Source organism: Podarcis cretensis, assembly GCF_951804945.1.
Source record: "Podarcis cretensis genome assembly, chromosome: 14".
Lineage (NCBI taxonomy): Eukaryota > Metazoa > Chordata > Lepidosauria > Squamata > Lacertidae > Podarcis > Podarcis cretensis.
The window spans coordinates 42233816-42260862 of record NC_137183.1 but is presented as its reverse complement, the minus strand read 5'-3'; the positions used below and the strand labels follow the sequence as shown (position 1 = coordinate 42260862).

General features: G+C 44.8%; 2 protein-coding genes across 4 annotated transcripts in view; both read right to left on the bottom strand.

Annotated features, from left to right (window-relative positions):
* Window positions 1-27047, bottom strand: part of LOC307202711 (uncharacterized protein) — a 98857-nt gene that overhangs the window by 65254 nt on the left and 6556 nt on the right. The gene's annotated exons all lie outside the window — the stretch shown is intronic.
* LOC307203195 (acyl-coenzyme A synthetase ACSM5, mitochondrial-like) lies at window positions 1774-26327 on the bottom strand. 3 transcript variants are annotated; one of them, XM_079953832.1, is made up of 14 exons: window positions 25838-26327; window positions 19599-19868; window positions 17074-17284; window positions 14895-15102; window positions 14054-14197; window positions 12963-13119; window positions 11738-11817; window positions 9450-9573; window positions 9021-9101; window positions 8301-8402; window positions 7085-7212; window positions 6910-7009; window positions 6129-6248; window positions 1774-4012 (listed from the first exon to the last, which is right to left on the bottom strand). In XM_079953832.1, the coding sequence occupies exons 2-14, from the start codon at window positions 19782-19784 to the stop codon at window positions 3926-3928; spliced, it is 1728 nt and encodes a 575-aa protein (XP_079809958.1). In that variant the 5' UTR covers window positions 19785-19868; window positions 25838-26327; the 3' UTR covers window positions 1774-3925. The 3 variants fall into 3 exon arrangements, with proteins under 3 accessions (XP_079809958.1, XP_079809957.1, XP_079809959.1); XM_079953831.1 differs by having other exon boundaries at window positions 19599-19833; window positions 25838-26326; XM_079953833.1 differs by lacking the exon at window positions 25838-26327 and adding an exon at window positions 25660-25809 and having other exon boundaries at window positions 19599-19833.

Below are 27047 nucleotides of genomic sequence, written 5' to 3'. Positions count from 1 at the left end.
AGCTTCTTGGCTGGAAGAAGTTCAAGAAACGCCCACTGACGGATTCTGCCAGCGACTGAGACAGCCACGGGTGAGTGGCTGTCCGGACAGAATAGGGTTCACCCAGGTAACTCAGCCAGGTGTGGTGACGACTTACGCACGAGCAACCCCTAGAACCATTACAAGTACCTTGGATTAAGAACTATGGCAACCCTAGGTAATGAAATATGGCAACCCTAGGTAAATACCTTAGTTCCTGATTCCCGTTCACAAATTTGTACCTACTGATACACAGAAGATGCTCTATTGACAGTCTGCTCTGCTTTTTTAAATTAGTATTTTATTAGAAGAATTTCGTTTATAAAAAGAGTGATGAAAAAGAAAAAGAAAAAGGAATAACATGAATGAAAATAGAAATAAAAGAAAAACACTCCATTACATTTCCGTATGTTGTATACAGATGTGTATAGTCTTATTAGCCTAGTACAAATATCTTTATCAATAACTTAACATATTCTGTGTAAAGTCATTTCATATATCATTATATCCATCCAAAGAAAGTCTGTGTCTATATGCAGTCTGTTCATATGTTGCTAATGCTGTCATATTGTCAAGCCATTGATTAAGGGGAATCATATCTCTATTCCTCCAGTTCATCAATATCAATTTCTTAGCCACCATTATGGCATGTAGAATCCATTTTCACTGTTCCGTTTTCACTTTCCATACAATAGGTATATAGTTCAAAAGAATATTCACATTTGAAAATCTTAAATTCCTCCATAACGTGTTATTTATACAATGCAACACTTTCTCCCAAAACTTAGTGTGGTACGTTGTTAAAAATATGTGTTTCAAAGAAGCATTGTCCATATTACATCTCCATTTTACATCTCCTGCTTAACAGATACTTGCCAAACCAGATTTGCAGAGGTTCCATTCCAAGCAGTTTATTTATTTCATGATTTACAAGTGAAAAAAAACTATTTGTAAAATTATTCTTCCCCAGATACGTCCTTTAGAGCAGAGAAATATTTGGGGTCATTTAAGAGAGTCAAAATGGCTTTGGGATTGCTCTCCTGCACCATTTCAGAAAATGGTTTACGCACCTGTGTATGTGTGCCCACTCTGGGTATTTATTAAATTTATTTTATTGTTTTTTGACACCTTAGAATTTTCATAGTGCATTCAAAAGAAGGTTCCAGGCAGATTACTGCATATAAAAACACAAGCAAAACAGTAGAAACTGGTTACTGTTAACCATAATCCCCTCCCCCCCAAAATACAACTCCAAAATCAATAACCCATAGAACATGGGTCCTCAGGGAGGACACTGAAATAATCTCTTCAGTTTTTGAAGGCCAGCTTAAAGAGCTGTCTTCAGCAACCATTGAGACCTGTAAAGAGCTGGTGCCACATGTATCTTTGTGAAGAGGTAGTTTCATATTCTTGGTGCCATCACTGAGAAGGCCTCTAACTAAAGACCCACTTTGAACCTCTGAGAGTGGTGGCACCACCAGGAAGATCTCCTTTGATGATCTTAATTCCTGGGCAGGTCAATAGGGGAGGAAGTGTTCTTTCAGATATTTCTGTGTAAGGAATGAGAAAACCCCTTTCTTTGTAGGGGATGAAATTTAAGATACAGTGTTGAGGGAGGATCTTATAGGTTCTTTTTCTGTTCCTTCCTTTGTTCTTTCGTTTCTTTCTTTTCTTTATTAGTTTGTTTCTTTTATTGTATTATGAAAACTTTAATAAATATTTCTCCCCCCTCCCCGCAAAAAGAGTTAAAAAACCTTTATTTCCAGCGATTATTTATTTGGTACAATCAGAAAACTCTTTCCTTTGAAGAAATGCAAAGGTCAGCTCTGCAAATATGTTGCACAGTGGGCAGCACAACATAAAAGTTTTGTGTACATTAATGTCTTATAAAATTATGGTTGAGTAGAATGCAAGAGAAATATACACAGGCTATGCGGCGTTTCTGACCCAAGTGTTTCTGCAAAACCGTGCAAAGAACTAATGTTCTTCAATATAAGTTTATACGATGAGAAGGATCACAGCCTATGGCATTTTGCAAGGGTATTTTGCAACAGCGACAGATTTGCTCTGATGTCACCATGGACTTAGGCATGCAGTGGTGTCTTGTCTCCTCTGGCTGCCCTTGGTTAAATTACTGAGATGTCACAAAGGGATGGGCCAGTTGTATGTTGATTAGATGAGTGTTAAGGGAGCAGGTGGCGCTGTGGTCTAAACCACTGAGCCTCTTGGGCTTGCTGATTGGAAGGTAGGCATTTCGAATCCCCATGACGGGGTGAGCTCCTGTTGCTCTGTCCCAGCTCCTGCCAACCTAGCAGTTCGAAAGCACACCAGTGTGAGTAGATAAATAGGTACCACTGTGGCGGGAAGGTAAACGGCATTTCCATGCTCTCTGGTTTCCATGCTCTCTGGTTTCCATCACGGTGTCCCGTTGCACCAGAAGCCGTTTAGTCCTGCTGGCCACATGACCCAGAAAGCTGTCTGTGGACAAACGCCTGCTCCCTTGGCCTGAAAGCGAGATGAGTGCCGCAACCCCATAGTTGCCTTTGACTGGACTTAACCATCCAGGGGTCCTTTACCAAAGGACCACTGACAGTTAAGTCCAGTCACAGACGACTCTGGGGTTGCGGAGCTCATTTTGCTTTACAACCATGTGCAACCATGTTCATCAGCAACACAAAGGAAGGGAAATATATGAATGACTTGGGGACGGAATAGAGATTAGTTCAGTTCATATTTTAATACAAACTTACCAGATTTGCACTTCCCAAACCAATACATGGGGGGGGGGGTGCAGCTCTCCTTTAAAACCAACATTTTACTGAATTTTGCAATGAAGTTTCCCAACCAAAGAATTTGTACATAGATGCACCTAGAAGTGTGCACATGAAGATAATACCGAAAATGTTGTTATGTTATGGGAAATTGTTCACAAAAATCTATAAATTAGGTAGCATTGCATACAAAAATGCATCTATTAGAAGAAATGCCAGCAGGAATGCCTATGAATTTTTGCGCAGACTAAGACAAGCTAATCTAGAAACCTATTTAAGATTGGAAAAACTAGAAACCAGAATCAACAAATTTGCCCATCCTTAGAATGAGCTGAAGAATTGCCAGCTGTAGCAAACTACACATCCATTGCATTCTACATAGCTGGGTCTCTCCAGATGTTGCTGGACTACAACTCCCATCATTTCTAATCATTAGCCATGCTGTCTTGTGATGGATGGGAGATGGAACCCACCAACTTCATCTGAAGGGCCACAGGAAATAATAATAAACATGTAACGGTGAAGAATTCCCGATGTATTGCAGTTTCACTTTGGCAACAAAGGCTGCATTCTCACTGCAATTAATTCCATTCTCCTGACGTTCCCCTAGCTGTTATTTTGCCCATTATATTTGAGCTTTCACATGATGTAGAAAGGTAGTTATGGAGAATTAAAGGAACGGAATGTAGTGAAAGTTTCATGCTCATTTCCGTGTTATTTGGGTCTAGAAAAAAAATCAATTTGCAGCCCATCATCCTGGAAAATCACGGGAGTTTCACATGGCAATTTGCCCATCTTTTTCATGGGTCCATGCTGTGAAGAGTTGTGAAGTGACACTCTCTGCTCATTTTAAGGCTCGTGCCTTTTCAAAACAGTTGGCCTGCTGAGAAAGCATGCTGGTATTTTGGCATAGAAAGTCATGCCGAAAAGGTAAAGCCAAGAAGAATGGTGGAATGTCGAGATATTCATATGAAGAGAAGCAAACTTATGAGAAAGTATAGTTATTGTTGCTGGACAGCGTGAAACCCTTTGCTTGAGATATCAGAACTTAGCGATAGATAAGGGTATGAAGGCAAGATGGGGAAACTCTTGCCTGATTGCAGGACGATTCTGCATATGCAAATGTCCTTCCAAAGCTAGACAGTCCCCCACTCTCTTTTCCGCAAAACGTTCCTTCGCATTTTCCCTGCAGCTGTCTTTGGCAGCTCTTGGACAAACTCGACCTAGCAAAGTAAAAGACATTGACGTCATTTATTGCAGTCACATTACCATGGCTCACCAGAGTTTAGTGCTTTTCATGTGAGTGGAAGTGTCAAGTTAATGGCTTCTTCCAGCCAACAACAACAACAACATCTCCCCCCTGAAAATGTCTCCAGTCTACGATCATTGTTATTATTCATTAGACTTGTTCGTTACTTGAAGGCCTCCAAGCAACTTAACAGGCATACAAAAATTAATATAAATATATTACACCTTACAAAGCTAGCAAAACAACTCTTGTAACAGCTGGAGGAAGCTTTGGTAGCACACTGGGAAGAAAAGGATAGCATCACGGTTAGCCCAAGGCCTGGCTGGAAAAAGGAAAGGCTTGACCTGACGCTGAAAATATGTCAGTGAAGGCACCCGACAGGCATTGCTGGAGACAGCATTCCACAGATGATGATGGAGAAGAAGAGTTTGGATGTGATATCCCGCTTTATCACTACCCTAAGGAGTCTCAAAGCGGCTAACATTCTCCTTTCCCTTCCTCTCCCACAACAAACACTCTGTGAGGTGAGTGGGGCTGAGAGACTTCAGAGAAGTGTGGCTAGCCCAAGGTCACCCAGCAGCTGCATGTGGAGGAGCGGGGAAGCGAACCCGGTTCTCCAGATTACGAGTCTACCGCTCTTAACCACTACACCACACTGGCTCCTTCGTTGAATAGCCAGTTGAATAGCCACAACTGACAAGGCCCTTTCCCTTGTCACTACCCTCCAAGCCTTCCTCAGATGAGGGACCTGGAGAAGGGCCTCTGAAGATCTAAGTGCCCTAGTGGATCAGACTGAAAGCCAACGCAGTCCAGACTCTTCTTTCTCACAGTGGCAGCCAGGTGCTTCTGGGAAGCCTACAAGCAGAACAGGAGCATAATCACTCTGTTCCCTTGCAGCTAGTAATTCAGATGCTTACTGCTACTGAAGCACAAGGAAGGAGGGTCCTGCCACCATGACTAGTACCCATGGACAGGGCTGGGCAATATCTGGTTTTCAACATTGCGATATATCATCAGCTAAACATTGTGATATGCTGATATATCATAATGTCTGAACTACGGAGAGAGCTATGTAGAGGCATTGGCTGGTTTCACAGTTTTCCTGGCATTGTGATTTTTGCTGGAACCTGCTTTTGTGATTTGCAGGACTCAGGGGAGAGCTGTGCCAGCAGAGTTAACAGGGAGTGCAGGAATCGGGAGAAGATAGATAGATGGACTGTTGGTCTGACTTGGGATAAGGCCGCTTCCTCTCTCCCTACACAAGATAATAATAATAATAATAATAATAATAATAATAATAATAATAAAAAAAAAAATTTATACCCCACCCATCTGGCTGGGTTTCTGCAGCCACTTTGGTCAGCTCCCAACAGAATATTAAAAACACGATAAAACATCAAACATTAAAAACTTCCCTAAACAGGGTTGCTTTCAGATGTCTTCTAAAAGTTATTTCTTTGACATCTGATAGAAGGGCATTGAACAGGATGAGCGCCACTACCGAGAAGGCCCTCTGCCTGGTTCCCTGCAACCTCACTTCTCGCAGTAGGGGAACTGCCAGAAGGCCCTCAGAGCTGCACCTCAGTGTCTGGGCAGAACGATGGGGGTGGAGACACTCCTTCATGTATATTGGGCCAAGGCCGTTTAGGACTTTAAAGGTCAGTACCAACACTTTGAATTGTGCTTGGAAACGTACTGGGAGCCTATGTAGGTCTTTCAGGACCGGTGTTATATGGTGTTGGCGGCCACTCCCAGTTACCAGTTTAGCTGCCGCATTTTGGATTAGTTGTAGTTTCCAGGTCACCATCAAAGGTAGCCCCAAGTTAGAGCGCATTGCAGTAGTCCAAGCGGGAGATAACTAGAGCATGCACTTACATAGTGCATCACTTACATAGAACTAGTGAAATCACTGGTGTCTTCCTGTACCTAGGGCCATGAGTAGGGAAAAGTCTCCCAGGTTAGCACCAAGACACTAGGGCGCATATCACATCAGTCCAACAGGAAAGTGAGACACAACTTCTTGATTTCCCAAAGTTTGACTTCTCAACACACACTGCCATTTCCTGGTTAGGTTCTGGGAAGATACTTGCCTTTCTAGGATACTTGTAAGGAGCAGTCACCTTTTTCACATGATCCTGGAGCTCCTTGATTAACTCTTCTGGGTCATGTGATAAAAAGGCAGGTGACAAGACGACAAAGGCTTTCACCACCTATAGGATGGATGCCAATTGTATGTGCTTTAATGACTCAGAGAGAAAAAGTAGGTTTCAGTGTGATTAAGTGCTTGGTGTAGCAAATGACACTCCCTTCTATTCCCCCTTCCCCTCGTCCCCCTGCAGTCAGCCAGCATTTCACATCCACTAAGCATGCTCTATTCTCATGTAGTTTCACCCCACTTAGGAAATTCCCCTCTAAATATTGCAAATTTGGGGGATTCCCCTGAGCCTGCTGCTGCCCCAACTCTTGAGCATGAATGACGCCATTTTGTGTTGGCCAAAGCCAGAGCATATCAAATATAACTGTTTGGAGGGAAGGGAAGACCAGGATTTAGGGATTCACGGAGGTTGGCAGCATCTCTAGGGAAAGGAAGATATTTAGACCCCATTGTGGTCCTGGTAAGATCATGCATCGGGCTGTTTCCCCCCCCCCCCGACTTTTCATTCGTACCCAGCTGAGCTAAGGTGAGTTTGCTCACTGAGAACATTTTCATAGTTCCTAGACTCAGAAGCATCTTGGAAATGCAGTTCTGCCAGTGCCGCTGTCATGTTTCAAGATTTATTACGCTTTCCCCAAACAAGCAAACTGCATGTGGCTTTTGCCCCCTGAGTATCGTGTGTTGCAGAATGTCTTGGCTCCCTGAATCTCTGTTACCTCTCCTCTCACGGGATCTGGGCTGCTGACCACAGCCGATTCCACCACAGCTGGGTGCTCTATCAAGGCGCTCTCCACTTCAAATGGGCCGATACGGTACCTAAGAGAGAGAAGGAGGTCAGTTCCGTGCCTTTTGTGGCAGAGCAAATGAAAAAGCCAACTGAACCAAACCTACCCAGCCGAATTAATCAAATCGTCTGATCTTCCGACAAAAAAGAAATAACCTTCTTCATCTTTAATCGCTCTGTCTCCAGTGATATAGAAATCGCCACGTTCACTAGCTGCTGTTTTCTCAGGGTTATCCTGGCAACAACAACCAGACAACATTTCAACCAATGACTGCTGATCTGTCCCTTTTGGTAATGGTGCCTCAAGATAAAGTAGCAAGGTGACTGGCTCTTGGGTTGATTACAGTGTTAGCTCCTGATCTTAGAGGGTCCTTGGACCAGATGTTGTCACTTCCTCTGCCCTAACTGAGTGGGACCTACCTCCTCCTCTCTGTTGCCTCTATTTTCTCATACTCTCCACCAGACCCTAAACCAAACCATCATGTAAAGGGAGAGTGGATGGTTTGAAAAGAGGATTAGACAAATTCATGGATGATGAAGTTATGAACAGATTCTAGCCATGATAGCTATTTTCCATCTCCACCATCGGAGATGGTATGACTGTGAATACCAGTTGTTGGGATTCACAAATGGGGAAAGGACTGTTGCACCAAGGTCCTGCAAAGCCATTTCCCCTAATATAACACAGCTAGATAAGTTATTTCCGCTAATGTATATGTTTTATGCAGTTTACCCTGGTATATGCCCTTTTTTTGGGTACACATTCCACAACATTGCTATATTCAGAAAAGTGCAAATTCCAAAGGATGGCTGTGTTTCAGTTTGGGTATTGTTTTGGGAAGTGCAAATGAAGAAGGTTCATCTTTACATGTGAATGGGATCAAATCCCTTCCCCTGTCCCTTACCACAACCAAACCCTGTTACAAATGCAAACCCAGATCAAGTGAAGCTGTTGGTGAACATTTTCACCAGACCTGCTGGGGAAGCCCAAATTGAGTTGTTATTATTATTATTTATTAGAAAACACTACACAAAAATGAACATAAAAACCCAAAATATCTCCATCCCGCAAGAACAGAGAAGTACAACTCATCATTAGAGCAGGGGCAGGCAACATGATGCCTTTCAGATGTTGCTGAATTACAGCTCACATCTGTTGAGGCTGATGGGAGGCTGATGGGAGTCGAAGACCAACAATATCTGGAGGGTACAGCTTTGCCTCTCCCTGGCTTAAAAGTTAAGGAAAGTGTAGCAAGAGTCTTATGTGTTGATTTTCTTCTCCTTCCTTAGTTTGCCCACTTTGTCACCTCAAATAATACTTACTAAGTACCCTGCGAAAAGACAAAATGGTCGCTTGGGTTTGATCCTGATTGCAATGTACCCTTCTTGTCCTGGAGGTTGAACATTGCCTTCATCATCTACAGTCTGTAGGAACCAACAAACAAACAAAAAACAGAAGGAAGCTTCCCAAAATGCACATATTATTTCAATTGACTGGCCTTGATTTAAAATTCATATGTGGCACCCATTAGTTTCTATGGAATAAATAAAAATAGCTAAAGCTTGTTCTCAGGGTTCTGTTACACTCCAAGAAATGGGAAAGAGTAGGAACATGTAGATGGAGAACTGAACTATGCAACTGAGGATTGACTTAGTTATCAATGGCCCCCATTAAGTTCTACGGTGTGTGTGTGTGTGTGTGTGTGTGTGTGTGTGTGTGTTCACAGAGTTCTAGTACATGATATTCTATTGAGAAATGGAAAACATTTGAGAATATTTAGATAAAGAAAGAGGGGGCTAATCAGTCTACATTGATTGCCATTCAATTCTTTGGAACAAGGAAAATGGACTGCTCAGATGGGACACAGTTGAGAAAAGAGCAAATTACTTGCATACACAGGTCTTCTCCCCAATTCATAATAATGGGGATTTACTTGGTGACAGAAAATTATAGGGAATTAAAGTACAAGGATAAAGAATATTTATTCTCTGTTTTCTTCAAGCCTTTCAATGGACACCATTCTGGTAAATGTAAGTTTGTACCTGGACATCATATGGTGGAGAAGCCATTCCTAGTGAGCCCGGTTTGATTTTCATTCCCTTTATATTGGAACATATTGTTACCTGTAAGAAAGCGAGAAAGAGAGAGCGAGAGAGCACAATACAACTAAATGAAATTTGGGGTGATTTTGGAGAGGGGGAAGATTGTTTCCACTGTGGCATGACAGCATACCAATCTAAGACAAGCAAGGTTTGATCTAGGAGCAAAGGGGATCGAGAGGTGCATGTAGAAACTAGCGCCCAGGAAAAAAAAGAAAGATTTACATTCCTTGCTCCGCCCACTTTTGTCCCTAGGCCCGCCCACCACTAGAATTTACCCCCCAGAAGATTGGACAGAATGGAATGCAGTCCTTGGGCTAAAAAAGATCAGTCAAAAGACCCACCACCATACACTAACAAAGACAGACATACTGTTTCTGTTTGTCCATAGCCTTCATAGATATCCAGCCCTGTATGAGCCTTCCACCGGTCCATCACTTCTGGGATGAGTGGTTCCCCTCCTGTCACACAGTGCTTCAGGCTCATGAATTTGCAGCTTGAGAAGAAATGGCAACCATCAGTAGCAATCCTATAGATCAGGGTGAGGGAGCTTTGGCCCTCCAGATGTTGCTGAACTACAACTCCCATCACCCCTGATCATTGGCTCTGCTTGCTGGGTCCCATGCCCCCACCAGATGACTCCTCTACCAAGGAGGATCCGGAGCCCCAGAAACTCAGGAATAGCCCAGAACATTATCCATGGAATAGTTGGGACCCTTGGGGGAGGCTGGCGGGGGCCCCTCCCTGCAGAAAGGGAGCTTGGTCTGGGATACAGAGGCAGAACAACCCCTGCAAAGACCTCAGTTGCAGAAGACTCCTCGTGAGTAAAGGGCTATTTATTCATGGACCCTCCTCCTGAGTAGGACTCTCTGCGGAATCTTGAAGAGGCTGCAGCAGGGCCCAAGGTGGGGCTATGGCATCTCTGGCTTAACGCCTCAATGTCTTGCTACCACCACTTTGTGTTGTACACAGAGCTAGCTGTTTTCTTCATATATTTATGGTTTTCATTTATATACATTTCAATAGTAGTTTAACAGTAAATCAAACATTTCAAAACTCGACTTCCTTCCTCCTCTTTCTGCGCTTCATTATTTTTTTTTTATCATCATTCCTTAAAGGTAAAGGTAAAGGTACCCCTGCCTGTACGGGCCAGTTGTGTCCGACTCTAGGGTTGTGCGCCCATCTCACTTAAGAGGCCGGGGGCCAGCGCTGTCCGGAGACACTTCCGGGTCACGTGGCCAGTGTGACGAAGCTGCTCTGGCGAGCCTGCACCAGCGCAACACGGAAACACCGTTTACCTTCCCGCTATAAAGCGGTACCTATTTATCTACTTGCACTTAAGAGTGCTTTTGAACTGCTAGGTGGGCAGGAGCTGGGACCGAACGATGGGAGCTCACCCCGCCGCGGGGATTCGAACCGCCGACCATATGATCGGCAAGTCCTAGGCACTGAGGTTTTACCCACAGCGCCACCCGCGTCCCTATCATCATTCCTTGCATATTCTAAATTATATTAAATCATTCTTTTATTCATCTATTTTCATACATCTATATTTTTAAAACTGCAGATTATTACAATAGTCCTGCCAATGTTTTTACAGCTAGCTGTTTTCTTACCTGGACTTTGACCTGCCCTTTTACCTGTTTTTTGTCTGAGCTGCTGGTGAGCTGGACCTTGGGCTGCCCTCTTGCCCTAGACTGGAGTTCAGATGGACCCTTGCCTGAGCCCCTCTTGGAACCACTGCTTTTCTGGAATTGGACCTTGGGCTGCCCTTAGATGTTCCTGCTGCCCGTACCCACAACAGCCTTGGTTATCTGGAAAGTCTCCTGCAACCTGGGACTCACCTAGAGCAGGACACTGGGGCTGATGCCATTTGTGTTCCCAAAACATCTAGAGGGCTGTCGGTTCCCCACACCTGCTACAGAAGTACCAGCTATAGCCAGCTGGATTTGTGCTGGTGTTTTCTTTTCACCTAATCCCTTGAATTTGATTAGATTGTGTTTCATAAACCACTTTGCAGTGGTATTATGCTTAACTTGATTAAGCAAATGCAGGGAACAGTATGCAATTTCTCTAGTCATGCAATTATTCAAATGATAGACTAGGTTAAGCATCTGTTTTCGTAACATTTGCCATGGTGTATGGGCCAAGCTCCATTCCTAAGAACACCCCAAGCCTCAAACTACAAGCAATGACTCAAGAGTGTCTCTTTCTCCCATAATGCAATAGTGTAGAAATGAATTACAATCTTTCCTTACCTGCCCACACAGGTATTCTACAGTGTGAATAAGGTAAAAACACATACCCTTCAAGTGTTTTCCTGGGACATCGTGGAATTACAGAAGCCATCCTGGCTTCTGATTAGGTCCCAGAATGCCCCCTCCCTCCAGCACAGCCGCTGCTGAGCTCAGCAGTGGTGCTGTGCTCTCGCACGAGTCAGTTGGCTCTTGCAAGAGCACGGCACCAAAAGATGCTCATGTGCTAGCAAAATTTTAACAACCCATCTCCATAAAACAAGGACAGTGATCTACTAGGAACTAGGGCCGTCCATGGTAAATATGAGCAGCTGGAGCAAATGACAAGAAACGTTTGCCACCCATCCAATTCTCATCACAGTTCTTCTCTTGTGTTCATCTTTCCAGTTACACGTTAGAAAGTACCTGGTGAGATCGTGCTGAACCAACATCCGGTATGCAGTAGGAGCTGTGCAGAAAGTCGTGATTGGGTATCGGTTGAGAGTCTGAACGGAGGCAATGGAAGTACAAGCATTACTGCCACCTCAAATTCTGGTTTTGGAGCATAGGGTGAGATCCAACGTTAGGAGGGTAGCTTTCGGTGGGACGTCAGAAGGAACTTTCGAAAGAAGCTCTCTTTAGAAACATCAGAAAAATGGGTATGCAGTGTAACAATGTACACAGACTGATTGCCCATCTCCTTAGCTTCTCCTTGCTGCCAGGTCGACCCCTCTTTTGACAGCCCCAGATCACTCTGGGTGGACTTCAGCTGATCTGGGGTGATCCCATGCTGCCTCAACATGATCCAGTTGAATGTTGGGTCTACCAGAATCAGAAAGACCCAGTTTGGGACCCAGTGCACAGCTCTAGATTCTACACACTCTCACATCCCTCTCTGTCCTCCACCCAGGGAATCAAGAGGCATTATTAAAGTTGAAGGACACATTCTAGATGGGCAAAAGCGGTCAAAGAAGGCTGCAAAGCAGGACCAGTGAGGGTTGTGGCTTGGAAAGGGGTGTGATCTAGGGGGAGTCCAGTAGGCCTTCTTTAGAAGCATAGAGGGCTTTATTTGGGTCCCGACCTTGAGGTTCCTCATATCTGGTCCACAGACCCTACATAGCCTGGCTCTTGAGATCCTCAGACCTGAAATCTTTTCCATATTTGCCAAAGCTTGAATCTGAAACTTTTTGCATGAAATCCTCATCCTTTACAACTGAACCCTTTCCTTAAAAGTGAACCTATGACCTGCATGCAGGATGTTATGTATGCAGGCATTGTAGACTGAAGCCAGGCTGCATGAACGCAATGCAGGCCTAGGCCTTCAAGCCTCCTGGAGCTCAGGAGCTTCATCTGCATAACAAAAGACAGAGAGAATTCTAAAACCCTCCAACGACATTCTTAATAGCTGCCAGGCTGCCAATTGCTGCTGAGATAGGGCCAGTGTTGTGATTCGCTAATTGCAGCATTAAGGCAGCCTATCACAGGTGGTGGGTATGTTTTGCCTGGGCCAGCTTAAGGTATATATACTAGGCCAAGTGTCCCTGTTTGTCATTCTTCTTGTTCCCGATGTTCCAGTAAATCCTTTTTGAGCTGAATCTTGGTCTTAGGTCATGCCCGAGCCCACCTACATGCCACAGACCTTTATTCTTACATTTATTATGACGGTGGGTTCGAATTTCAACAGGTGATGTACAAAGACACACGACCCATTGATCCAAGGAGCAAACACGCTGCTCCAAGCTGACTTCACCCATCCTGTGTCAGATGTATTCCAGAATATATCTGAAGGAGTCAGGTTCATCCAGTGCCTGTTCAGTGAGAAAGAACACATTTGTATTGGCTGTCGATAGTCAGGATCCTGGGAAACAGTTTACAGGATGTCTCGGCAGAGATGTTGCACATCTGATTTAGAGGGTACGGGAAGAGCTGGTGGAAAAGTGCAAACTCCATATGGGCAGTGGAGTGGATCAAAAAGAGAAATCTCCTCACCTCCAGCAATGCTTTGTCCCTGCTGACAGGTCAGACTTTGGGGAGGAAGTCTAGGGCCCCACTTAGCAGAATAGAAGATCCTAGGGGGCTACAGGGAACATGTCATAATCTAAGTGAAGTCTAAAACTGTCTAATTGCACCATTGGTTGAGCCTCCTGCTCTGTTCTCCCCCACCAGCACCTTGCAAGTTATGCCAAAATTACATACATTATGTAAGTTACATAACTTGCATTAAGTAGCAGACAGTGAGACAAATAACATAGTATTGGAGGGAAACCAAACTGCAGTGCAAGAGAAACAGTGCTGACAGTGATGAATACAGTTCAGAACAGAAATCGCTGCCTTCTTACAACCTTAGTAATGGGCAATGCTGTTTTACCTGGCCCAGGGGCGCCATCTGGGGGGAGCGCCAAGTCACCCCCCATTTTCAACCAGGGGACTGGGCCCTGTCAATATTACATGCCCCGTCAGGCCTAGCCAGAGCCACGTTGGGCCCCATCAGGCCTTCCCGTGGATGTGACAGTCCCCATCAGGCCTCCTCCTGCCATGTGACATCATACTTCTGCTGCCCCCCAAAAGCTGGACAGAAGCCAGCACCTGTGCCCCAGCCTGAGCTTCCCATCCTTCTGATTCACCTGTCTTCCTCTTAACCTGAAGCTTTCCAATCCTGTCAGGGCCCTTTGCACCCTAATCCAAAATGGCGTTGCACTGTTTTGCCACCCCAAGAGTTTGAAAGAAGTCAACGGGCGTTACCTGCCACTTGCTGCAAATCCAATCCCGTAACTGCAGTGGGAATGTTCCACCATTTTGGGAGACCCTGTGCTCCCACTTGTAAAGTAGATGATCATGGGCTCGTCACTTGTTGTCTTAACGCAGTCGTGGTTGGCAGGTGCTGCTCTTAAAAACAGCGACATCGTACGGGATCAATGTGAAACATGCATTTCATGAATGAAACCCCCTGGCAAGCTTCCCAAACTACACCAGCTTGGCACAAATCCAATGGATTGTTGTACAGCATCCAAGTTTCTCGGCCACCAAGAAGTTTTCTGGGCATGCTCCAAAGACCCCCCCAAATTTGTCCATTTATATAAATTTAAAATGGATTATATATTTTTAGTGTGTGGTCTCGTAAGTATCCCACTGTGATGCCAAAAGGATTTCTGTGCCTGTCAAGCTCTTCCAAATTTGTCTATTAAAAAAAATATATTTAAAAAATATTTTAACTAATCACTCCTGAAGAGCCCCTGCTGTGGTGTCAAAAGGTTTTTGTGATCTTACTGATCCCCCCAAATGAGTTTTTTTAAAGAGAAATAAAATTGGCTATCCTCACTTTTTCACTTCAGCTCCAGCCCCCTTAACACATGACCCTTGAAGGGTTTGTTGTGGCTCAGTCTGGCCCTAGGCCTGAAGATAGTTATCCACCCTTGGTTCTATCTATGCTTCCACCTACACCCAGCTGGTAAATAAATATCAGTGTTACAAAACATCAGTGAAAGCTATAACTGAGTAAGTGTTGTACACCTGGAACATCTTAGCAGATTGAGCATAGCAATTGGTTGCTCTCATTTCATGCTCTGTCCATTGCAGTACTTACTGGAAGAGATCCTTGAAGTTCAGCCAGCCATCTCTGCTGCTGTCGGACACAAGAAGCTTGGTTTTCAGAAAACTGCATTCAGACAGGACTGAGTCCACTGCAGGGGCCAACGTGTCGCTGACCACGATGCATTTGGCTTTGGAAGCCTGGAGCCTGTAGGAGATGTCTTTGGCGGTTAACTGGGGCGTCCCTGGGATGAAAACAATGCCTAGAAAGGAAGCAGGCAATGAAGTGAACAGAGAACCCAGAAAGTCTCCAGTGGTGTATCATTTGAGGATAATGCGGTGGTTAAAGCAGGTGTGCTGAAGCTCAGATAAATGAATTAGTAGCATAAGAACATAAAGAAGAGCTCTACTGGGTCAGAACAAAGGTCCATCTAGATCAGCATACTGTTTTCACAGTGGCTGACCAGATGTCTCTAGGATGCCCATTGTGATGGCCTGGGACTCGGGCTCGGACTCGAAGCCAGAGGAGTCTCAGTCTGCACCAGATCCTTTGCCTCAGGCAGCATCTGAACCTAGTCTGGGGCCTGATTCTGAAGAGCCCCAGTCTGCACAGGTTCCCCTGCAACAAGCTCCAGCTGGGCCGAGTCAGGGGCCTGAGCCTGCCCTGGCTGCAGATGCGGGGATTACCTCGTTGCCCTCTGCTGGGCAATCATGGGTCTAGTAACCCACCGACATCTCCCGAGCTGCAGAGACTGAGGTCTGAGAGAAGGAGAGACCTGAGTACTCGCAGGAGGAGTGCTCGCCTTCGAGTAAGACAGGAAGGCGAGTCACTGGGGGATCAGGACTGGCCGTTACTCTGACAGAGATAAAAGGCTGTTGGACCCCGCCCCGGGTTGCTGGAGCAATGTTGCTGTTTGCCAGAACCTGCCTGTGATCCTGTGCCTGACCTCGCCTGGTTTCCTGCCTTGTGTCCTGCCTTGGCCCTGTCAGACTGACTCCTTGCGGAACCCTTGGATTCGGGACCGGACCTGGACTGCGTTACTTGGGTTACCCCTGGGCCCAGCACACCATAAACAGAGTGTAATAATTCTCTTCCACTCATGATCCCCAGCCACTGTTATTCAGAGGCACAATGCCTGTGATACCTGAAGGTAGTACAAAACCGCCAGGACTAATAGCCATTGATAGCCTTATCCTCCATATGTTTGACTAAGTCCCTTTTAAAGCCTTCCAAGCCTTCTTCTAAAGGTTTATCTAGAACTGGTTCTGCTCTGCCTCCACAGTCGGAGACAGGAATTCTTCTGAATACCACTTGCTAGAAACCGCAGTGCTCTTGTGCTCGGGTCTTGCTCAAGGATTTCCCACAAGGATCTGGGTGGCCTCTGTGAGAACAGCATGCTGATCTGGATGAGCCATTGGCCTGACCTAGCAGACTCGTCTTATGTTCTTATTCTGGGAAATAATGTCACAGCCGAAATAAAATTTCATGTGTTGCTAGATAAGCAAAGGGTTAAGACACATGGAGTTTCTCCTGTAAATTCCTAGAGATGGGGCTCTTTGAGGTCACAACCTTTGCTTGCCCTGGCAGGAAAAGTAAACATAGGAAAATAATCGTTACTACTTCCTTAAAGATATTTTTAGCCTTCTGTTGGAAGCTGCCCAGAGTTGCTGGGGAAACCCAGCCAGATGGTGGGGTAGAAATAATAATAATAAATAAATAAATAAATAATAATAATAATAATAATAATAATAATAATAATAATAATTCCTTCCTGCTCAGAGCTCAGTTTTCTTTCTTCTCCATGTAGCCAACAGAGAAAGGATGCTACTGGACTCCATTTTTTATTTCAACCATGTATTTTGTAATTTAGAAGTATATTCTGCCTTGGTTGTTTTTCACTGCTGCTTACTGCTGAATCAAGTCTGAAGCTTTATGTAAGTGAACAGTAATTTTATTCTTACATTACATTACATTTAAACCAAATGAAAGGGATAAAATGGGGAGATCTAGTCTGCTAAAGCATCCTGGATAATTACTAATAAGGTTAAGCAACCTTTGTCCCAGAAGTTTCTACATTTGATGCTGCAAAGGGATGCTAAATTTTAAGCCCTGCTAACTAGACATTGGACTCACACAAGTAAGAGGAAGGATAAATAATAAAACAATATCCTATCCTGCCCTCCAAATCCACCCAACATTAATGACTATTTTCTTGTCCATAATATTGACTAACCTGTCCGCATACAAGCCACACTTAGTAGCCACCATTCTGGAATCCGGGGTAGAACTGTCATGATCCGGTCACCTCTTTGCAAGCCGCATGGACCAAGGAGCATGTTGGCAGCTTTCTGGGATAAGACTCCCAGTTCCTCAAAGCTCCACTTCACCTCTCCCTCCTGGTCATTCACCCACCAGAAGGCTGGATTCGAAGGTCTCTTTCCCTCCTAACAGATAACCCAAAAAGCTATAATAAGATGAAAGACAACTAAAAATGGTGCATGATCCGCAGGGCCAAGCACATGTGTGAATCAGATAGGATTTTGCGTGTAGAGTTCCCAACCCCTCCAGGTGGAAATAATGATACATGACACAATTATTAAGGTTAATGGGCTAAAAAAGGCCACAACTTTATTGGTTACAGGTGAAGAGTGGTATTGGCTTAGGCATTGGTCCTAACCAACTATATCCGACTCCAGCCTGTCTGCTTGAAGTCCAGGAAGGAACAGCTGGTGGGCGGCGAAGAGGGAGATCCCCGGCCGCATCCTGCCTTAAATAGGGCAGGCCACCCCACCCCCTGAGCCAGCTGATTGGCCGGCCAGGGGATGACGCGGCTGGGAATCCCCCCAATTGCATGGGGCTGGCCTCCGCCCGCCATGCACATGGAGGGGCCGTGAAGCCCACAACCCCACCTCCTCCTTAGGCGGAAGTGGCCTTATGACCAACAAGGAAAGGTAAGGGAAAGAAAGAGAAGGCAGTAGTACCCTAGGAATAGACTTGCCTTGGAAGCAGTCATCATAGGAACACCGGGAGCTGTCTTATACTGAGTCAACTCATGGGCCTATCTAGCTTGGTACTGTCTACAACGAATTGGTGTGGCTCATCCCTGAGGGGGCCCTTCCGGGTGAGCACCATTTGTTTTTAGCTCCGCAGTTTGCTCAAGTTTTTATTGTTTGAAATACCTTTTGAAGTCCTAATTGTTCAAAAATTGTTTCTTTCTTTTATTTGGTTGTATTACTGTAAGCAACTGCATGTTGTTGTTTTTTAGGTAAAGATAAAGGGACCCCTGACCATGAAGTCCAGTCGTGACCGACTCTGGGGTTGCGGCACTCATCTCGCTTTATTGGCTGATGGATCTGGCGTACAGCTTCTGGGTCATGTGGCCAGCATGACTAAGCCGCTTCTGGCGAACCAGAGCAGCACATGGAAATGCCGTTTACCTTCCCGCCACAGCGGTCCCTATTTATCTACTTGCACTTTGACGTGCTTTCGAACTGCTAGGTTGGCAGGAGCAGGGACCAAGCAACAGGAGCTCACCCCGTCCTGGGGATTCGAACCGCCGATCTACTGATCGGCAAGTCCTAGGCTCTGTGGTTTAACCCACAGCGCCACCCGCATCTGCCCTCCAAACATCTGCCCTCCAGATGTTTGGGACTACAACTCCCATTGTCCCTAGCTAACAGGACCAGTGGTCAGGGGTGATGGGAATTGTAGTCCCAAACATCTGTAGGGCCGGAGTTTGCCTATGCCTGGTCTTGCCAGTAATGGTGTTTGCAAGAAGAGAGGAAAGGTTCCTGTGTTTGTTTACCCCCATTTACCGGCCTTCAGCTTTCCTTTTGTCAGTGAAGTTGCTATGAGGAGTTGCTAAAACAATTCCTGATGTTGAGGGGGAAGTTATAAATTACAGGGGGCTGCATATTCAATATAATATGAAACAAATGTCTACAATGAATGGCAACAGCTCTTCTGGGTTTCAGACAGCGATCATTCCCAGGTCAGAGGTCATTCCCAACTGGGATCTCACGCATGCAAAGCATGTGGTCTGCCACAATGAATGGGAGGGGAAATTCACTTCTATTTGCATTATAATGAGAAAATACCTATTTTGGACTTTTTGAACCAAAATGTGAACGGAAACATTGTTATCCTTTGAAATTTGTATCTCTCCGAAGTTTGTGATACAGTTCTCCAACCAAACAGTAAATACAAAAACACATATATTAAGGGAAATTATGCACAAAGATTGCATTTGTTCATGAACATAGCATACTAACATGCATTACATTAGGTAAAAGAGCTTTCCAATATGCAAAAAAAACCCCACAAAAAACACTGCTAGGAGAAATTCACAGGCAAATGCTGCTGAATTTTCGTGAGGATTAAAACAAATAATCACAAATTGTTGCAAGAATGTGGAGATTTAAAAATGGAAAAATAAGGAAGTCAGAGACATCGAAACTGGTTGATTCATCGATACCTGTCTACAACTGAATTAGATCCATAGTCAGCCCAGGTAACTCAAGGCAAATAAAGAGAGCTTACAGAAATCATGGATCAGAATCCTACCAAAGACTAGAGTTAGATAACCCGTGTGACCAAATCCAAGACTTCCTTCAGTCTCTTAGTTTGGGGAACACGTAACTGAACAAAGCCACAGGTCCCCTGTACTCCACGGAGATCATAAAAGCATACCTATCGTACCATCAATATCCTGTTTTCTTGCCAGCCATGAATGTCTTCTTAAAGCAGACAAATTCATACCTTTTCCACTTGGGTCCACCTGTCCATAACATCACTAGCAAAATTGAAGTACTTGGGCACTTCCTGTTCACACCGGTTTATAGCTTCGTAGTGTGAGGTGATTGGAGAGGCAAGGTGTCTTTTGACTTGATGGAGCAATGTGTGAGGTGGCCGCAGATTCCAGAAGCATTTAAACAAGGTCTTCATGGCACCAGAGCAGAAGGCAGCTTGAGAACATCAACTTAGTTGGATTTTTCTGCAATGACGTGTTATAAAAGCAGAAAAGTTTTTCTAAAAAAACCCTTGAAAGTTAACAGAAACATCTGATACATTAGGAACACTGTAAAATACATTATACCAAGTCAGTATTGTGTTAGATGTGCCAATAGACTGACTTGCAGAATATTTCTGACTACACAGTAGAGGTTGACTGATTCCACAGAATCACTCGAAAGCATACAGGGGAAATGTTTGATGTTGGCTTCTCCAGTTTTTGCTTGTTTGTTCTTGTTTGAGGTAAAGATCTTGAATCCAGGAGATCAGGGAGGTTGTGAGCTACTTGGGTGAGAGCACGTGGGGCTACCTTTGAAGGTGACCCGGAAACTACAATTAATCCAGAATGCGCAGCTAGACTGGTGACTGGGAGTGGCTGCCGAGACCATATAACACAGGTCCTGAAAGACCTACATGGGCTCCCAGTACGTTTCCAAGCACAATTCAAAGTGTTGGTGCTGACCTTTAAAGCCCTAAACAGCCTTGGCCCAGTATACCTGAAGGAACATCTCCACCCCATCACTCAGCCTGGACGCTGAGGGCCAGCCCCGAGGGCCTTCTGGCAGTTCCCTCACTGTGAGAAGTCAAGTTACAGGGAACCAGGCAGAGGGCCTTCTCGGTAGTGGCACCCGCCCTGTGGAACGCCCTCCCAACAGATGTCAAGGAGATAAACAACTACCTGACATTTAGAAGACATCTGAAGGCAGCCTTGTTCAGAGAAGTTTTTAATGTGTGACATTTTAATGTATTTTTAATCTTTGTTGGAAGCTGCCCAGAGTGGCTAGGGAAATCCAGCCAGATGGGCGGGGTACAAATTATTATTATTATTATTATTATTATTATTATTATTATTATTATAGACAAACGTGGGACATGAATCCAATAAAGAAATACTAAAGGAATATGCTCACTTGTGACGGGTACAAGGTTTTTTTGTTTTTTGTTTTGCAAAAGTTTCTTCTAGGCCTATAACAATCTTTTTAAATAGAATTGGGGGCAGGGCTTGTCAAACCAGCTCATTTCACCCCCCCCCCTTTTTGGCAGTGAGGTACTGTCGTTCTCATTAAGCTCCCGGTTTTTGTTCTGCAAGACTGTTTGTGCATGAGCCTATCTTTCCCTGAAGCCGCTGCACACAGGCTCATTATATTAAGTATTCTGTGTGCTTAATGATAACAGGGGGGAAAGGTGCATTGTGGGTCATTTTCAAAGACTGCTTGTCATTGAGAGCACTAAAATGGCACTTTAGGTGGGGAATGTTTTCCAGCTTGCAGGGTGGATCAAGAACTGGGTCACAAACCATTTTTGACAAATAGATGGGACAACCCACCTGTAAATCATCTGATGTCATTACTGTGTCAGGTGACAACTTCAAAGCCCAGGTAGGGCTGGGAATGTCCCCTGCCTAAAACCCTGGAAAGCTGCTACCTGTCTGGGTAGACAGTACTGAGCTTGATATGCTAGTGGTCTGACTCAGAATGAGGCAGTTCCCTATGTTAACTATGATAACTATTGTACAGTGGTACCTCTGGTTGCAAACAGGATCCGTTCCAGAGGCCCGTTCACAACATGAAAAGTGCAACCCGCAGCGGCGCGTCTGCGCATGCGCAGGTTGCGATTCACTGCTTCTGTGCATGCGTGTGACGTCATTTTGCGCTTTTGTGCATGTGCAAACGGCGAAACCAGGAAGTAACCCTTTCTGGTACTTCTGGGTCGCCGCAGGACGTAACCTGAAAGAACGTAACATGAAGCGGACATAACATGAGGTATGACTGCAATGAAATTTGTGGTGTCGTATATTTAATAAATAACCCCTGAATAGAGGTGAAATCAGAATGATCACCATCATGTGTCAATTTCTTTGACACAGCAATGAACATAACTTCCTTGAACCAGTTACCTAGGGCTAGTGCTTTTTTTCCTGGGGGGACGCAGGGGTACACCTACTTCTAAACATTTTGTGAATTTTGTACTTTTGTCCATTTACTTTTCCTGATTTCAACTATAAAATGGTGGTTTTCCTGAGTCAGAATAAGGGTACCCCTAAACATTTTTTAAGGAAAAAAAGCACTGCCTAGGGCATAGTCTGAAGTGTCTCTCTAGTCTTGAACACCTACCAGAAGGTAAACGAAGAAGATCTGCTTTACCTTTGTCAAAAACAGGCAAAATATGTCATCTAGGACCCAGGATTTCATTTTTACCTGTGAGCACGCCGATTTCTGTAATCATGTGTAGCAGACATTTATGGAAGATCAGTTTTCAATTTGACAAAATGCTTAAACCTGTTTCGGGTGGTTTTGTTGTTTTAGAGTTTGTCGGATTGATCTATTGTTCTTAGAGTGTTTCTGCACTTTATTTTTCTTTCACCTTGTGCACCACATGGTTGGTTTTATGCTATTGAAGCAGACTTTAAACTCGTTGAGCTAATAAGTAAGATGGACCAGTGCTATGACTTGGTATAAGGGGAGCACCCCAGGCAGCGGCGGAGCAAGCTGATCAGGCGCCTATGGCGGTGTGCGTGCCCTACACCCGGGGCGGGGCCAGCCACCAGTGGGGTGGGGCCAGCCAGGGCAGGACGCTCCGCGGGGCCCCTGAGGAGTCTGCCTGCCTCCTCCCACTCATTTACCTGACAGCTGGGGGGTGGCGGCTGGTGGACCATTTGGGGCAGCGAGGAGTCTGCCTGGCACCCAAGCCACCGTGTCACTCCCAGGAGAGACACATGGCTCAGGCGCGCTGCAATCCCCGTGGTGAGTGCCACCCGGCATTTTGTCACCCCCCTCAGTGGTGACATCCGGGGCGGCCCACCCCCACCGCACCCCCTTCCTCCGCTCCTGACCCTAGGTTCCTAAAGTGTTAGCAGCTTTAACAATTCAAAGAGGGAGCAGACTCAATTCTCTCTGCAGCGAGCCCTGTCCCCTATCTCTAACTGTGTGGGAATTAAGCCACGTGGCCTGCTGATAAGGCCATTTTTAACCAGAGCAGACCCAGGCTAGGTCCCCTTTCTCCTCTTCTGTGGTGTCTGCAACATCCTGGAAGGCCAGAATGAGAGTTCTGTGGCTGCTTGTCCTGACTGGTTTAGCATGCCTTCCTCTTACTACTGCAGAAGGTGGCATTGGCCCATCAGAGAAGAAACCAAAGAAAGCCAAACTGTCCCAAATCAAGGAGGAGGACAATGTTCTGGTCCTGAAAAAGAGCAACTTTGACAGGGCTCTGAATGGAACACAGTACCTGCTGGTGGAGTTCTGTAAGTACTTCTTCTTCCAAAAGTGATATTACTATCTATCATCTATCTATCTATCTATCTATCTATCTATCTATCTATCTATCTATCTATCATCTATCTATCTATCTATCTATCTATCTATCTATCTATCATCTTCTATCTATCAATCGCTACATTTCTATTCCCTCTTTCCTCCAAGGAGCTCAAGGTGCCATACGTGGTTCTGTTCCTCTCCATTTTGGCCTCACAACAACCCTGTGAGGTAGTTTAGGTTGAGAGACTGTGACTGGCCCAAGGTCATTCTGTGAGTTTCATGGATGAGCAGGGGTTTGAACCTCAGTCTAACCACTAGGCCACACTGGCTGATGAGCTAATCTTCACAAAATGGGCACTTTAAACCTTAATGTCTAACAGTGCTGGGGATGTAGGGTAAATTTTATTCAGCTCTCATTTAAAGGTGAATCTGCCTAATTTGTACTTTTTTTTGGGGGGGGGAGTACAAGAACCGAAACACAGACATCCTGCGAAATTTGCACTTCTCTGAATTTTGTGACGCAGTTTGTCAGGCATCTCATATATACAAAAGCGTATATTAGCGTAAAGTGTACCTAAAGATGCTAACAACATTCATGCTAACAACATGCAAAAATGTGTGATATTAGGGGAAGTCACTCTACAAAAATGTAGATATTAGGCAAAATTGTGTGTAAGGAGAAATGAGCACTAAAATGCTGATGAATTTTCATAAATATCACACACACCCCGATGTGGAAATGTGAAGCAAACTTAAGAATGGAAAAATGAGAAAATGAGGGAAACAGAAATCAACGTATTTGCCTTGTGACACCTTAAACTAACTGTGCAATCCTTACAATGTCTGCTCAGAAGCAAAATAAGTCCAATTGAATCAACAGCAATTACTTCCTATGTTGCCCAGCAAGGAATGCTTCCCTTGGGGTGAAAAGGTCTCCCCATCTCTAACCCTTTCCACGTGCTCTTTGAGCTGGGGTATCTAAAGGCCAACTAGTCCACTCACCAAGCTAAATTTAGGACTGCTAAATCTCCCCCACTCCTAACCAATATAGAAACTGCAGCCAATTATCTGTTTCAAGCAAAGAAGAAGCATATTATAAGAGAATCTAGATGCTGTGAAAGCAAGTCAAGGCGCCATGCCCTTATTTTCTCTCGCTGCATAATGTATACCAGCTCATGGTGTGTTCCTGCTGTTGACTTTTCAGTTTAATCCATTGGTATAAAAATATGCCAAGGTTGATTTTGGCTTTGATCTAGCAATAGTTGTGGTCACTTATTAACTTTTTAGCAAACTGAAAAATCAATGCAAATAATGAACATCCATTATTAGTGCAGAATGATTTTGTGGATATATGTTTTGCTAAAACATATACAGCATAATTCTGTATATGTATATGTATATGTATATGATGTATTCTGTATATGTATTCTTCTATATATACACAGAAGAATTCTGTTTGAAGTTTTGAAAATGGGACTTTGGGGCAGCAAGTGAACTTGTCGATTCTGTTTTCTGTTTTTTCTGTTTCCCTTTTTTCCAGTTCTCCATATTTCTAGGTTTGTGATTATTATTATTTTAAGTCTCCATGGATGCCCATTAGCATTTCAGAACATTTTCTCCCTAATATACAGAGTTCTGAATGCAGTTTTTCCTGAAGTAAAAAAAATGCAAGTAATTTCCATTGATATAATGCATTTTAATATGTTGTTTTCATGAATATATGCATTTCTATGCACATTGCTTGGCTCGGAAAACAGCATCGAAAAATTTGAAGTGCGAATTTTAAAGGATAATTGTGTTTTGGTTTGCATATTGCTTTGGAAAGTGGTAGGTTCACGTTACAATTTGAACAGAACTGAATTTCTCCCCTCTCCCTGGAGACTAGTCATACATGCCTTTCTTACAAAAAATAAACAAAGATATAGGAGGTGAATATGGTATTGTGTGTTTTCTATGCGGTGGAGGGACACACACACACATTTTGAATGTAAAATGTGTTATTGTCTGTGAGTCACTGATTTCTTGGAAGAGGCTTATTCATGCAGCTTACTCTTTGACCTTCTTATGTAACAGTGGGGGGGGGGATGCATATTTTTTTCTTCTGACAGAGAAAAGTATGTTCATTAGAATTATGAAACTCTGGAGGATCAAAAATTTGTTATCTAGAATGGGGTGGTGAAGGACTCTCCCCAGCACACTCCCCTTTCCCTCCACTTCCAGGGGTGCATCTAGGGACTTTCTGCAAGCTCCCTACCTACGCCTGTGCTGTGACCCTTTCCCTATAACGGAAGCACTGATGGGCACTAAGCAAACCCCCAAAATAGCATATTGCACAGTGCCCACAGCTGTCTGCATTTTATTTTTATTTTTTTGTAATTTGAGAGTGAGGGCTGGTTGTCAGGCACACACACACACAACTTTGACTTGTATCTAGCAAAGTTCTACTCAGAGTAAACCCATTAGAATCAATGTCCCTAAGTTCCAGTGCTTTTTTTTCTGGGTACATAGTACTGGCAACTTTCCCTCCCACCAAATGTTAAAAGCGTGGGACTTACATCACAACTTCATGGTGAATACTGGCACCTTTTCTTCGAAAGAAGAGGCACTGATCATGTCCATTAATTTCTCCCCTGAGTAGGACTAGAGTTGGATATGGCCATTTGTTCACAGGGCAGGCACAAACAGAGTGCCCCAACCCCTCCTCTAAAACATTTAAGCCTTTTTAGTACTCACCAGTCCTCAGGAGTTGGGGAGTGGGTGGATGTCTTGACTGAGCCTCTCGCTATGACTGCTGTGTCCCTGGTTCCCCTCTGCAGATCCTTTTCTGTGTCCCGTGCCTGGGTTGTCGTTTTCAGGCAAAAGTGAAAGCTTGCTCGCAGCTGTAGCCTGAATTGCCTGGCCCGACTGTCATACAATCTGTGCAGCAGTGGTGGGACAAAGTCCAGCCTTGGCTTGGAGCGGTGCCCTCGATCCTCACATCTGCTGTGTGTAGTGAGGGGTACCCCATTCCTTCCTTTCTTTATTTATCGTTAGTGGTGGCTGCTGCCTATCGAGACTGGTAAGGCAGATGACTGGGAGACCAGCAGTGGGTGGAGGCAGAGGCAATGACAAGCAAGAAGTCAGTAAGAAGAATGGCATGTAGGGGTTGGCCGAAGGCAGTCTGAGATTGATGGGGCCATGCAAAATTTGCCCTAATAGGTCAGCCTCCACTGCTTATACACTGCTTTCCCTCTGCAGTGGTGACCCCCAAAGCAGCAGCAGCAGCAGCAGCAGCAGCTATTATTATTATTAGTTTATTATTATCATTAGTTTATTTATTCCTCAAGGAGCTCAGGGTGCAGCAAGATAAGCTTTCATCATGGGATGGGGCAGGGAACCTCAGGCCGAGGGTCTGAATGCAGCCCTCTCTCTCTCTTTTTTTTTAAAAAAAATATTGTCAGGGGTTCAGGAGCAGAAGCACAGGGAAGAGGGGAGATGGAGAGCGAAGGGGAAGAATCTGAGGGCAGCGTAGGAGAAGATGACAGTGGCCCGAGAGATTCCATGAGCCTCTCCAGCGAATCGGAAGATTCACAGAAGGGGGCGCAGGTGGCCAGGGCAAGGGGGGGTCCCAAGGGGGACACCCCAGAAGCAAGCGGCCAGCGGGGACTCCCAGAGCAGCAGTTGGAAATCAGGACCAGCTTCCCCACCAGAGCATAGTGGGGGGAAGAGTCACAGGTATCGGGAGTAGCGTCTCCCCCAGCAGGGAGAGGAGAGGAGTCAGGGCTGACCACGCCTTCATCGGAGAGTCAGACAACGGAGGGGAGGTCAGATCCGGCCAGTATCCCGGAAGAGGGAAGCAGTGACAGAAGTAGTGTAACGGTCAGGAGGAAGGTCACTGGGTTGGCGCGAGAGGCAAGTTCAAATGTACAGGAGCGTGGGACAGCAGAGAATGAGGATTGGGAAC